This window comes from Sparus aurata, chromosome 10 (assembly GCF_900880675.1).
Source record: "Sparus aurata chromosome 10, fSpaAur1.1, whole genome shotgun sequence".
In the NCBI taxonomy this organism is placed as follows: Eukaryota; Metazoa; Chordata; class Actinopteri; order Spariformes; family Sparidae; genus Sparus; species Sparus aurata.
The window spans coordinates 5,766,741-5,780,582 of record NC_044196.1 but is presented as its reverse complement, the minus strand read 5'-3'; the positions used below and the strand labels follow the sequence as shown (position 1 = coordinate 5,780,582).

At 39.5% G+C, this 13,842-nt stretch overlaps 4 protein-coding genes across 4 annotated transcripts; 3 read left to right on the top strand and 1 right to left on the bottom strand.

The window, feature by feature from the left end:
• Positions 1-5: 5 nt before the first annotated feature.
• LOC115589867 (butyrophilin-like protein 2) lies at positions 6-1,140 on the top strand (the record flags this gene model as incomplete). Its single annotated transcript, XM_030431054.1, has 3 exons — positions 6-267; positions 454-735; positions 867-1,140. Coding segments are annotated over 3 exons (663 nt in total), but the record flags the coding sequence as incomplete, so codon positions are not given.
• Positions 1,141-2,361: 1,221 nt separating this feature from the next.
• On the top strand, positions 2,362-6,827 carry LOC115590451 (high affinity immunoglobulin gamma Fc receptor I-like). Its single transcript, XM_030431814.1, has 12 exons — positions 2,362-2,392; positions 2,537-2,596; positions 3,182-3,445; positions 3,588-3,833; positions 4,024-4,269; positions 4,626-4,715; positions 5,091-5,207; positions 5,284-5,358; positions 5,495-5,569; positions 5,703-5,771; positions 6,187-6,242; positions 6,425-6,827. Exons 1-12 carry the CDS (start codon positions 2,362-2,364, stop codon positions 6,449-6,451), a joined length of 1,356 nt encoding a protein of 451 aa, XP_030287674.1. The 3' UTR covers positions 6,452-6,827.
• A 1,084-nt stretch (positions 6,828-7,911) lies between these two features.
• On the bottom strand, positions 7,912-9,968 carry LOC115589831 (butyrophilin subfamily 3 member A2-like). The gene is made up of 5 exons (XM_030431005.1): positions 9,904-9,968; positions 9,723-9,817; positions 8,693-9,031; positions 8,198-8,482; positions 7,912-8,086 (listed from the first exon to the last, which is right to left on the bottom strand). Exons 2-5 carry the CDS (start codon positions 9,790-9,792, stop codon positions 7,971-7,973), a joined length of 810 nt encoding a protein of 269 aa, XP_030286865.1. The 5' UTR covers positions 9,793-9,817; positions 9,904-9,968; the 3' UTR covers positions 7,912-7,970.
• A 395-nt stretch (positions 9,969-10,363) lies between these two features.
• Positions 10,364-13,484, top strand: LOC115590450 (Fc receptor-like A). Its single transcript, XM_030431812.1, has 6 exons — positions 10,364-10,440; positions 10,981-11,025; positions 11,372-11,617; positions 11,965-12,210; positions 12,486-12,683; positions 13,471-13,484. The coding sequence occupies exons 1-6, from the start codon at positions 10,410-10,412 to the stop codon at positions 13,482-13,484; spliced, it is 780 nt and encodes a 259-aa protein (XP_030287672.1). The 5' UTR covers positions 10,364-10,409.
• Positions 13,485-13,842: the final 358 nt, after the last annotated feature.

Below are 13,842 nucleotides of genomic sequence, written 5' to 3'. Positions count from 1 at the left end.
TTTAACCTGCCGTTGATGCCGCTGCCATTACATTTGAATGGATAAGACCTGACCTGAAGCCCAGATTTGTCCATGTGTGGCATTCTGGTGAGAACCTGGTGGACCTGCAGCATCCTTCCTACAAAGGAAGAACATCAATCTTTGAGGAAATACTGAAGTCTGGAGACATTTCGCTGAAACTGTCCAACCTCAAACCCTCTGATGAGGGAAAGTACAGATGCTTCATTCCAGGATGGAACAAAGAATCATTCGTGGAGCTTGTTGTTGGTAAGTGAGTACACAGCATGTAAACCGTCCACATGGTGATACTTTTCATTCTTTAATTAGGGGGGTTTTACTCTGCTTCAGTTTTTTGCCAAAAAAATGTGTCAAATCTCCAACAAATGTAAAGTTATGCAAGAATATATTGAGTTACAGTTAAAGAGTATCATTTCTTGTCTTCTCCTCCATCAGATGCTGCATCTACATTTTTCATCGTTGGTATTGACAGAGGCAGTGATGGGGTGGTTCTACAGTGTGAGTCTTCAGGCTGGTATCCAGAACCTGAGGTTTTCTGGCTGGACGGTGAGGGAAACCTCCTCTCTGCTGGACCTACAGAGACAGTCAGAGGTCCTGATGACCTCTATACTGTCAGCAGCAGAGTGACTGTGGAGAAGAGACACAGCAACAGCTTCACCTGTAGAGTCCAACAGAACCGCACCAACCAGACCAGAGAGACACTCATACATGTTCAAGGTAAACGCAAGCTCTCCAAAATGGTAAACACGTCCCATAATTATAAGTCTTCTTTAGTTTTAGTTTCAAAACACAAATATAAATTTTTCTATGTGTATGTAATTCTATGTATTTTTTTTTTTACATTTCAGATAACATCTTCAAGACCCAGTGCAGTTCTGGTACTGTCATTGCTTTGGCTGTTTTTTTGGCCCTTTCTTTCTTTACTAATCTTATCCTTTGGATACGTTATTGTCGGAAGAGGTACTGACAATGACAACTTGTTAACTTACTTCCCTGGATACAGACACTGGTTTGTTGTTGATCCCTGTAGTATTAGCTTGTTTGTATCTGTTTTAAATGTGTGGATGTGAATATATATGCTGCCTAAATATGATCATTAAAACATGCTTTTTTAAAAAAGAATCATGTTGTCTGTGGTTTCTTGTTAAGAATAACTTTGAGAGGTTAGTAATTAGGAAGGAAGGTAAAATAATCAGTAAGGAATAAGCAAGCACATAGTAACTTCACAGCATGCTTTATACGTAAATACTAGTTTAGATGAGTCAGTTAGGAACAATTATTAATTTGTCATTAAATATTTAATGAATAACAACTCATTAATGTCTATTCTTAACATTAAAAAATCCTCAGTGCTTCTCTGGCAATTCAAAACAGGAAGATAATGAACATTTTATTACAATCATTTTAATACATAGAGCTCAAAGTGCCAATAATCTGGGTCCAAGCAGTTTACATAAAAAATCTAAAATTTGACATTCTGAAAGCAAAGTACTAGGGTGTATTTCTGAACTGAGCCTAGGTTTCAGTGATGCAAACAAAAAACACAAAACCCAAACCCATCTGGTTCTTGGAGGCCTGGGAAGAAGAGAACACAAAGAGGACAACAAGACAGCCAACCCAAAGAGTCCGAGGCCTGAAGTGACCAGGTACAAGTACTTTCCTGATACCCACCCATTGGCTCCTGGCACCAGACTTCACCTGTGTCATCATATATGTTGCTGTGCCAGCCTTTAGCTGCCTTCAAACTTGGATTCATTTTCTATGTTAATGTGTAATGTATAAGTAAGTAAGTAAGAGTATAAAATACTATAATCACATCTAAAGTCAATGACACAGGAGCAACGACAACAGCTTATTTTACGGGTCTGCAGGGGGCAGAAAAGGACTGCTAACCACTGTTCAGTCTATCATTGTCAGACATTAGGAGGTCAGCAGAAGTTCAAACAGGAAGATAGTCTTGACTCTTTATTTTACTCCTCACTTCCATTTACACTCTAGCTCTTTCGCTGCTCCCTCTCTTCACGACTATCCAATTAGTGAATCTTTGGTTTGAATTATCCAGTCAGCAAAAAACCTCAAGAATTACTGGAGTGATTCCCATGGATGTTTGGATAAACATGCATGACAATTTACAATGTTTACATGTTGTTTTGTGTTAACTAGCAAATATAACCATGCTCCTTTTTTACCCAGAGTATATCTGCCTGACTGAAGCGGTTGTAACACTGAAGCTGAGGCCTGCTTAAAACCAGAAATAATGTACACAGGAAGAGGAGGTTCTCAACTGCACTGTGCTGCATTTAGCTTTGAGTCAGTCTGACACTCAGTCAGCAGCGAGGCAGCATGGAGGTTACAGCTCTCTGCATCAGACTGTGTAAGTTCTGAATTTGTCCTCTTCATTTCTTGTGTGTCCATATGAACGTAGTAAATAACAGTAAGCCACTTGGATAAGTCTCTGCACATGATTTAGTAATTGAATATAAGCAACTATTAAGCTCTGTTTTTTTCTGCTTCGCAGTGGTGAGTCTGTTGATGCTGCTGGTTGCACATGTTCAGCCAAGTTACTCTCAGAAATCTGGTGAGTACAAGTTGCTTCATTAAATGTTGTGGGATACAAGAAATGAAAGTTGACTTTTACGCCGATGACTCTCCACTAATTTATCAGTCTCCCCTGAGAATTCTAGCAGTCTAGTCGCTCTGTGACAGTAAATGACAGCAATAACCAATATGTGGCCCCATTCTACCTTTCTGAACTGTTAACCCCTGTATTAGTGAGATCATAACCTGTATTAAACTGTTCTGTCTGCTTGCAACTAGAGATGTCTAACATTGTTGTCAGAGTTCAGTGGCTTCAGACTCTTTTTTGCATCTTCCTACTTCTGTTTAAACACGCAGTCGAAATCCTTTCTTGAGATATATTTCTGATGACAAGTATTTCCACTGCATGAATACTATCTTTGTTCACGCTCCATGAAGCACTTTATAACTGTTATTTTGAGTCATGCACAAAAAAACCCCTGCCATCAGATATGCTTCAGCTGTGTAATGTGGACAATCTAATGACTCAAGCCTATTTGATTGCTTCACGTCTACTTTCTTAACATATTTGGACAATAACTGTAAGTAAACTGGGTCTTAATTAATCTTGTTCTCTGTTGCTCAGTGTCAGATGCAGCTGTTCGTATCGCTCCAACCAGACTGCAGATCTTTGAATATCAGTCCATCTCATTTACCTGTTTTGGGGTAAATGTCTTGGCTGGATGGAGAGTGAGGAATGCCAACGAATTCTTGAAAACATGCTCAAATGTCACAGTGACGTCAACCTTGACCTGCACCATTGAGTATGCTGTTATATCAGACAGTGGAGAATACTGGTGTGAAGGTGGAGGAGGAGAGAGAAGCAACACTGTCCACATCACTGTCACTGGTATGTTGACTGTAGGTAGATTTCAATTTTAAAATCACAACACATCAGTGACATAAATGTTATCTCCAGTCCCTAATTCTATATTTCTAAAGAATACTCTTTATTGCCCTTTTGCTCCTAAACATGTTGTAATGTTGTTCAGATGGTTCTGTGATCCTGGAGAGTCCTGTCCTGCCTGTGATGGAGGGGGAAGATGTGTCTCTGAGCTGTAGAAAGAAGAAGACTTCTTCCAACCTGCCAGCTGATTTCTATAAAGATGGCCTCCATGTTGAGAGCAGCTCTAAAGGAGAGATGACCATCCACAGAGTTTCCAAGTCTGATGAAGGAAACTACAAGTGTAACATCTCTGGAGCTGGAGAATCACCAGAGAGCTGGCTGCATGTGAGAGGTAAATGTGATAAAGTGAAGCAAAGCATGTTAGTATTTTCTTTTTTATTATTGTTTCACCAAGTCAACTCCAGATATAAACTGCAACTTAACTGATTTACATTCAGTGTATGCTTGAAAAGGCAACCCTGAATCATCTTTAATCTGTTTGCATAAAACTGTTATACATATCTTTTTATGGCATTGTTCAGCTGGTTCTGTGATCCTGGAGAGTCCTGCGGTTCCTGTGAAGGAGGGAGATGCTGTGACTCTGCGCTGTAGAAACAAGGAGACTTCCACCAACCTCAAAGCAGATTTCTACAAAAATGGCCACCTCATCAGGAGCAGCTCTACAGGAAAGCTGACCATCCACAGTGTTTCCAAGTCTGATGAAGGATTCTACAAATGCATAATGTCTGGAGCTGGAGAATCACCAGAGAGACGGCTGTCCATCAAAGGTGAGACATATTGTCAGTAAACTGATAACAATTCTGCTCATACAGGGACAATCACCAGCCCAATCAGCAGAATAACATGTTGGCATTTTTTTACCACTGCAAACCAAAGATATGTTCAAATGTATATGTTTGGTACATATAATTATTTACAATTATTCTGACGATTGGGTTGCGTGTCACATATGGAGCTGATGGTTTTCTCAATATTTGTAATCACTGTGCAGCACAGACGCTGACTGTGTTAAGTAACGTCAATCATTTCCAAAACAGCAGACTCAAGGCAAGTAGGTGAGTCCGTACACACTCATGTAATGTAACAAATCACTGAACTCATGGAAATTTATCTCAAATTCTAGAGGAGAGCCCAAAGTATGATGGCTCAGAGAAAAAAAGTGAGGACTCAAACGCAGAACGCACAGAACGCACAGAATACACAGACAGAACAGGTAAGGCAAAAGGTCGATGATCAAACAGCCCTCAGCAGAGGGCAAAAGCAGTCAGAGCAGACGACCAAAACCAAAAGGACACAAGCACTTTTCAGGTTAAGATGTTGTACAAACTAGAGCGTCAACTACTAACTATTTTTATTAATCTGCAACTTACTGTCAAAAGTGATAAATTAGTTGTTTGTTTTATAACATAAATGATAAAGATGAGAGATGAATTCATAAAGATGCACTGTGTACGTTTTGACCAATAGGGGGCATTTTACAAAACAGACACTCACATTTATACACCAGTGTTGATTTACAAACCTTTGCACTATATCTCACAGAAACAGAGCCTTTCACTGAACAGGGTACTTTCTGTCATCTTTGCAGTTTCTAAACAGAATCATTTTTCCCGCCATTACTTCCTCCTGCTGTGGATCGTCATCAGTGTCATATTGGTGCTGCAGCTGCTGGTTATTGGGCTTCTATACCGGAAGAAACAGCTAGGTACCAAAATTAAACCTAATGTAAACAATCCAAAGGGAACACCAAAGTAAGCAAAGATTTCTTTTCTATGTTGCAGTCCTACTTGAGGCAAGGATGAATGATCCAAACAAGGACCTGCATGATGTCATCAGAAAAGACGAGAAAAAAGAAGGTAATTGCTTAAAGCTCAACAACAGTGACAGCAGGTGCAGCTAGATAGATGTCAGTTTAAAGGTGTAACCACAAATGTCTGAGAACCTCTGTTGTAAAGGTTCAAATCATCTACGTGTCACGGTGCTGCGTTTCAGGCGCTGCAGACGCTGCTGATAATTTGAGCCTCCATCTTGACACAAACCACGGCACAAAACCACAGACAGAAAAAGGTAAGACGAGCAGCTCAGCCCCCCCCCCCCCCCAGTCTGCAGTCCTCAGCAGGACCAAAGTAGCATGCTGATATTAGCTTGAAACCAACTACATGACACAGTATAACGTCATTTTGTATATGTTTATTTTCAGATCAGGAGGTACCTCAGTCTTTTAACTCCTCTTTCAGCGACTATGACGCTCCACAAGATCTTCGAAATGGTAAATATGATCCTTTAACGATTGAAGACCATGCAATGGATCAAATGAATTGCTCAAAATAGTACCTCAGGGCACAATAACACATTTAGACCATCAGTAAAAGTGCTAAGTTAAAGCTTCAATATGAAAACACACTTAAATAATGACTGAGATGACAAAATGAACCAGTTAAATGGCCAATGCCCTGCAGTAGTAGACTAGACAATATATCAATGCTATAAGATAAGATAAGATAAGATAATTTTAAGGCCATATACCTCAGTTAGATCAAATTTTAATAGTTATGTGTTACATTGATGTGTTTCTAAAGACAAACCATCCCCAGATAAATAAGACTAAATGAGATGTTTGGGTTTTACAATGACCAATTCAAAGAAAAGACTGAAGCAATTCAATTTGCTTCCGTTTTCTCCAGTATCAGAAGAACCACCTTTAACAGATCTGGATCCCCAATATGCTTCCATCGATACGGTACGACAACTTTGATGCTGCTATAATCAAAATCAACTGTGATATTAAAGCAACAAGTAAATGTACCTGGTGGTAAAAAGAAAATACTGGAAATTGTAGTATATGTGGTCACTTGTGATAAAGCGTTGATTGCTGGTATTTAAAATATTATTTTATCCATGTACTTCCTGTGTGTGTCACAGACCATGGAGGAAGAATCTCCATACTGAAGAAGATGCTTACATCACGCTGTGCTGCATGTGCCAGGAAGTTGTCACTGTAATCCATAAACCTTTGCTTTTAATATTTAATACTTAATTTGGCAGTTTGCCACGTGTTTGGATTAATATTACATATGGTAGTCAGTAAATTTAACAAGAGTACAGTATGCTTTTGTTGAATTTCATTCAAAGCCGAGTACAAGTTTTGTCATTGTTGTTTTTGTTTGTATTTCCTTTATGTTTCTCTTTATATCTCAGTCATCTCTACATCACGCACGACTTGCATCATTTTATTTGTGTCTCGTTTTCTTCCTGGTTACTATCTGTAAAACAGCAATGTAACAGCAATTGCCAATCTTTTTTAATAAACATTTTTGTAACTTAACTGCGAGTGTCTAACATTCACATGATAATCTAACAAACAGCTCTTTAGGAACTGTTGTTTTAAAGTTCACTTGTTTAATGGGTTTAAGTGAAGTCTTGTGCCTTCCGTGCAGAGTTTGATGGTTACAAGAATCAAAAATAAATGGCCTCTTTATAGCATTTCACAACAGGCTGATGATGCTGTCGTCATCACATGTGTTCATCTGAGCCCTTCTGCTAACCCGCAGCCTGAGTCTGTTACCGAGGTATCAGCTAGACCACGATGTTTCGCTGCAGCTGCTTTTAAATAGACTCCTTGTGGTGGTGACTGTGCAGCAGTGTGACCTGAAGCAGACACACACAGTTTACAGCCACAGTCTTGTGTAAACATTAGCATCCTCTATCTATCATATTATTCTTTTTTTATTCAGCATATTGCAAAGAGTATGTAGTCACGCATCCCTGTAGAAGCTGAGGGTGAGTTTGTGATATTTGAGTTTTGTTTCAGCTTCTGATCAGTTCAAAGCATGATAGTCTAATCCTGTCAAAATGCCGGCAATTTGCTTCTAACTTATAATAACTACAATCTAAACCTCATTATTCATGCAGAGAAGTTTGCAGCACCAACAGCATGATCAACAGTTTGTCCCTGATGTCAGGCAGCAGCAGGCTGTTGTCAGGCCTGCAGCGCCACCAGCTGGACAGGAGTCAGAGACTTCAGTCTGACTGATTAATTGTTTGTTCTGCAAGGAAGGAAAACATGTTCATCAGAAGTGCATGACACTTTTTTTTCCTTAATAACAGGTTATATCTGGGTGATAACAATGAAAATAATTTTAATGTAGGTTACACCAATAATAACATTAGCAATAGAGAGCTAGTGTTGACAGATATAATGGGTTGATATTCAATATTCTGTCAATATTGCTGTTATAGATCTTTCTACAGCAATTTAAATAGAGATTAAATGATCTGATCTCTGTGGTCTGGTTGGTGCTGTTCTGTTGGACCCTGCAGATGAAACTGTTGCTCTGTCAACAACTAGCGACTCAGCTTATGATTAAAATTAAATATTTGTTCTTAACAACAAACCGCAGACAACAGGGTTGAACAAAAAGCAGGTTTTAATTGTGATATTATCCACAGAAGTAAGTTATTAAGTCATCTACCTCTTTCGACAATAACATATCCAAAGGAAAACATTAGTGAGGAGAGAAAGGGACAAAAAAACAGCCAAAGCAATGACAGCACCAGAACTGTGCTGGGCCTCGAAGATGTCATCTGAAATGTAAAAAACACAAACATTATAATCTTCTGAATCATATACAGTATAGAAAAATACACATATGTGTTTTAAAACTAAAACTGAAGAAAGAACTGAACATGTCCTACCTGAAACATGTATGAGTGTCTCTCTGGTCTGGTTGGTGTGGTTCTGTTGGACTCTACAGGTGAAGCTGTTGCTGTGTCTCTTCTCCACAGTCACTCTGCTGCTGACAGTATAGAGGTCATCAGGACCTCTGACTGTCTCTGTAGGTCCAGCAGAGAGGAGGTTTCCCTCACCGTCCAGCCAGAACACCTCAGGTTCTGGATACCAGCCGGTAGACTCACACTGTAGAACTACATGTCCACTGCTGCTTCTCTCTATCCTCACTATGAAAGGTGAAGAGACGGCTCCTGAGGATGGAGGACAGGAGGAACAGGTGACAGGTCACTGATGCACGTTTACAGATCTGCTCATTGAACTCATGAACCAGAGGAATCGAGGTACATTTGCATGTTGCTGATGAAGAACAGTGTAATGTTCAACAGCACATTTTCACAAACACACAGACAAAATAAAAAATGACATGATAGTAATGATGGAAACATTTGACATGAACTTACCTGGAATAAGCTGAACAGAAGAGTCACCCACATCTGGAATGAAGCATCTGTATCGTCCCTCGTCAGATATTCTCACTCTGGAGAGTTTCAGTGAAATGTTTCCGTGCTTCAGTTCATCACTGAACACTGATGTTCTTCCCTCGTAGACTGGATGTTTTTTACTCTCCAGTTCCACTCCGTCACGCCACACATAGACAAATCTGGGCTCCAGGTCGGGTCTGGTCCACTCCACTGTCATTTCTGAAGCATTCGCTGCAGGTTCCAGGTGGCACGGTAAAACTATGTCCTGACCCACTGCTGCCACTACTGGCTGAGCTGGACCGACGACCTGAACATGACCTGAAGAAACAACAGTGAATCAGCTGATGACGTTTCTAAAGATCTCATTGGTCGAGTTAAACCTTAGCAGCCCTTAAACTACAGTGACATTTGTTAGAGTTTGCGCTGTGGTTTTGTTGGTTCTTCTTTTATCTTGAAGCAGCCCTCCCTGTGTTTTCCCTGCAGGTTGATTGTCTGCCTGCCCTGATGTGATTCACCCGTCACACCTACAGTCTGTGTTCTCCCTGCTGTCTCTGTCAGTTTGTCTCTGTTGTTCCCCTGAGCCTGGTCCTCTGTCTTCATGTCCCTTCTCCCATGGTTTGTTTCTACCTTTTCTTCCTCATGTTTTTCCTGGTTTGAACTTTCTTTCGCTTCTCTCTTTTTTTCCCTTTACCCTGCTTTCTCCCTGACTGTGTTCTGTTTGAGTCCTGACCATTTTGTTTTATGTAAAGACCACGGGATGAGGAGAGATAGCATGACGTTCAGTCAAAACACCTGCTCAGTGTGCGACAGTTTGAATTTCAATGTGATTAATATGTATCAGATGTCCGGTAGCTCGGCTGTCTGGACATGTCAGATCTATAAACATTGACCACTTACTTCACATTACTGTGATGTCTGTTCACTTTAGATATAAAAATGAAATCATTTCATGTACTGTAACTTTTATCAAGCTGTCACTTGCTGTGTGTGTTTGTGTGCAGTAAGTTACCTGTAACACAGGGTGTCTGAGGACGGACCAGCAGTAAAACAAGTACGTGAAGATTTAAAACATGGCCCATCTTTTAGGTAACACATTATGGGTCACTGAAATGAGAAATTACACAAACAAATTATTTAAAAAAACATGGTTTTATTGTCTGGATAAAGCATTCTACTAGTGCAGAACGTACCTGTAGCAGGTGTGACAGAGTCCATCCAGCTCAGGAGTACCTTCTAGGGATGCAAAACACTGTTATCAACGACACGTACAACATGGGAGGGTCTTTTCTTGTTGGATGATGTGTCAACCCAACCCAGCCCAGCCCAGAGACAGATGTGATGGCGGCTGACCTGCAGCAGAGGGCAGAATAGAGCTTCTGTCTCAGGAGAGTGTTCATGACCCCATGAGGAAATGAGTTTACATTGAAGTTATTTTGAGAGATAAAACAAATTACTTATGATTTCATGATTTAGGAACCTCTTAACATCTGGACAGAGATAATACATGAATGAGGTGAACAGACTTAGGAGGAGGTTCTGACCCAGAAACAGCTGTGAGATCAGATGTGAGCACAGACCGGTTTACCCTCGTCTGAACACCAGAGATGAGCTGCAGAGGAAGGGTTTAGGTCTGGAGGAGGGTCTCAACACATTTCACTTCAGCTGCAGCTCAGTCAGACTTCAGTAGGAGGACAACATGGAGGCCACAGCACTCTGCACCAGACTGAGTGAGTACTGAGTCTCCCTGGAGAATATTATCATGATAGGATCAGTACAACTACATAAGCAGGCAGATGGCCTGAAGTCTTGCAGAAGATATTGATATGTTGATAAGCTAACTAAGTATTGTTATATCATGATGTCCTACAGGCTGAACTTAAGTAATGGTCTGTGTTATGATAGTGTGTTGTACACCATATTGAACTGAGGCTAAGATAAAGTCATCATTGACCAAAGCCAACACTGAAAAACCTTTGTTTTCTTTGTTTAGTTACATCATATACAGTCATTCACTGGCTGACTGTGACTAGTTGAAGTCTTTAGGTATTTGTTCTCCATATTTTTTGCAACTTAACACCTCTACATTTCAAAAGGAAATATTGACCTTAAAATTAAAATGTCCCTAACTAATGGGTTTATCACTGTAGTAGACGAAATGTTTCTGACAAGAGTCTCTTTAGGCTTCAGCTTTAGATCCTCTTCTTATTTACTGGCATCAAAGTTGTTTTCAACATCTGACACTTAGCTTTCTACCTCTTTCTCTCCAGTGATGAATTTGTTTTGGCTCCTTCTTGTAGAAGTCCAAAAAGCCGGTGAGTAGATGATGAACTCCGTCATCGACTTGAAAAAGTTCTACCCCCCCCCACAATTTTTTTTTTAAAACATCTGTTTGGTTTAACTACAAATTAAATGTTGATCATTTCAAAATCGTTTGAATTCTTGACACAACAGATTGTCCTCTTGGTCCTCATGTAACCATGACATCTGGTCATACGATATAAACAATTTCAACTACAGTGTACTCACCTTATTCTTACCTTATCTATGTCTGTTTTTCCTTGTATTGTCTCATCCTGTCATGTCTGTATTAATCATTAGTTTTGTTTTTTTTAATACAAAAGCTTTGTCTCATGTGACTTTTGTTAACATGTTGATCAGCTGGTTCTGTGATCCTGGAGAGTCCAGTGGTTCCTGTGATTGAAGGAGACACTGTGATTCTGCGCTGCAGAAACAAGATGGCTTCATTCAACCTCACAGCTCATTTCTATAAAGACGGCGTCCTCATCAGGAGCAGTGACACTGGAACTCTGCTCATCCACAATGTTTCCAAGTCTGACGAGGGGCTCTACAAGTGTAATGCCGCTGGAGCTGAAGACTCACCAGAGAGCCAGCTGAAAGTCAGAGGTGAGGGGATTTTAAAAAGGCAACGATGGACAAAAAAGATTTATGTAACAAAAAGAACGTGTTTGGTTAAGTTTGGTAACAGCTGTTTGGGATGAAATGTTAAACATGCATCTTCTCCCACATCCATATTTTTCCTATCCTTTTACCCAAAGATGCAAAGCTATGCCGTTATGTAGAGCAACATGATTGGTTGGTTTCAGTGATGGTCCTGGGGACATTAGTTAAGTTCCAGGATCAAAGCCAACATGGTGATATCAGATCATGTGTGCAGTTAGAGCAGTAATGATGAAGATGTATTTTTGATTCCTGACCACAACAATGAAATATGTTTTTCACATATTGATCAGCTGGTGCTGTGATCCTGGATATTCCCATCCACCCTGTGACTGAGGGAAACGCTGTGACTCTCCGCTGTAGAAAGAAGAACAATCCCACAAGTAACATAGCTGATTTCTACAAACATGGCGCCCACATCGGGACCGGCTATAAAGGAGACGTGATCATCCCCAGTGTCTCCAAGTTTGATGAAGGACCCTACAAGTGCACTATCTCTGGAGCTGGTGAATCGGCTGAGAGCTTGCTGAGTGTCAGAGGTGAGACACATTAGTTTTATGCAGATGATAAAGTTTCCTGCATCATCTGAAGACCACATTAAGCTAACCAAATTAATAAAGAAATAAACTTATCAAACAGGGATGAAGGTGAAATCATTCAATCAGTTTGACAGAGAATTAGATTCATGGACATAGTTTTAAAAGTAGAAATAAAGAAATAGGGTTAGGGTTTGATAAATTGCCTTTCTGATTAACTTTTTTTATGAAACCCAATCAGTGAATGCTGAAGAGTCCCGTCCTTCCTGTGATGGAAGGAGACACTGTGACTGTACGCTGCATGAACAAGATGACGACCAGCATCACAGCTAATTTCTATAAAGACGGACTCTTTATTGGAAACAGCTTAAATGGGAACCTGACCATCCACGGTGTCTCCAAGTCTGATGAGGGGCATTACAAGTGCAACATATTTGGAGCTGGAGAATCACCAGAGAGCTGGCTGGCTGTCAGAGGTGAGATAAAGTGCAAATATTTATTATCTTATCTCAATTCATAACTTTAAGATACATGTTCCATTTTGTCATAGCAAGCAAATTTTCTCAATTTTTGTATGTGCTATATGCTAAATTATGATATATTTTTTTCTTGTTTGATTGAATCACAACAAACACTCTATCATTTTTCCAGATTGTCTGAAAGAGAATATTCCCTAATATCTTATCTCAATTCATAACTTTAAGATACATGTTCCATTTTGTCATAGCAAGCAAATTCCCCAAATTTAGTATTGCAATGCATGTCCAATTATGCTAAATTATAATTACTATGTTTTTCTTGTTTGATTGAATTACAACAAACACTCTCTATTATCTTTCCAGATTGTCCAAAAGAGAATATTCCCTTTTGTTCTGACCAACTTCCTGTTCTCCTCTACCTCCTCATAAGGACTGTTGCCACCATTGTTCTGGTGGCTCTGCTGCTATTAGTGTTGAGAAAATGTCACTCCCAGTGAGGTATAAAAACACATTCAGTTATTGTTTTTGTATGTTTGGTTGAAGAAATAATGTAATCCAATCATTGATTTGTTTAACACACTGGTACAGACACACATCTGTAGGCCTGTGGTAGCTTGGATGTAGAGCAGAGTACATTTTCATCAGCGTATTGACAAGTTCATTATTTTACTTAATTTAGCCAAATTAAAGCAAATAAATGGAACCCCAAAACCCACTGTTCTACGGTCAATAAATAGTTGCGTGCCTTATTACTATTCACTTCTATTTATCCCTGTGGGAGCAGATAAAGGCCAGTGAAATTTTCTTTTAACGGCTTCTTCAAATCCTAAATGTTATAACTGAATTAAAGTCAGAGAAAAAAGTTGGAATTGTGAAACTAAGAATGTTGAGTTTGAATTTTATTAAAGTGGCCCTAATCTGCTTCTGTATGTTCCTCAACATAACTGGTGTTATCAGTTAAAATAAAAATACATTTGTCTTTATTGTTTTAGAATCAGTTATCAATGTAAAAACCTGCCCATTTTCTTCATCAGTGGGAATGAGTCTTATTTAGAAATTTGACATTTTAACTAACAAAAAGTCTTTAAGCTATTAGGATAAAATACACCTGCAGAGAAACTAAACTTTAATGACACAGTATGATAAAAGAAATGTC

Coding starts and splice junctions, on each gene's coding strand:
- LOC115590451 (XM_030431814.1), top strand. CDS start 2,362: ATGGAGGTTACAGCTCTCTGCATCAGACTGT. Junction 3,834..4,023: donor GAGCTGGCTGCATGTGAGAG/GTAAATGTGATA, acceptor GGCATTGTTCAG/CTGGTTCTGTGATCCTGGAG. Junction 5,359..5,494: donor AAAAGACGAGAAAAAAGAAG/GTAATTGCTTAA, acceptor GCTGCGTTTCAG/GCGCTGCAGACGCTGCTGAT.
- LOC115589831 (XM_030431005.1), bottom strand. CDS start 9,792: ATGGGCCATGTTTTAAATCTTCACGTACTTGTTTTACTGCTGGTCCGT. Junction 9,032..9,722: donor TCAGACACCCTGTGTTACAG/GTAACTTACTGC, acceptor TTGTTTCTTCAG/GTCATGTTCAGGTCGTCGGT. Junction 8,483..8,692: donor TTCTGTTCAGCTTATTCCAG/GTAAGTTCATGT, acceptor CTCCATCCTCAG/GAGCCGTCTCTTCACCTTTC.
- LOC115590450 (XM_030431812.1), top strand. CDS start 10,410: ATGGAGGCCACAGCACTCTGCACCAGACTGA. Junction 10,441..10,980: donor AGCACTCTGCACCAGACTGA/GTGAGTACTGAG, acceptor CTTTCTCTCCAG/TGATGAATTTGTTTTGGCTC. Junction 11,618..11,964: donor GAGCCAGCTGAAAGTCAGAG/GTGAGGGGATTT, acceptor CATATTGATCAG/CTGGTGCTGTGATCCTGGAT.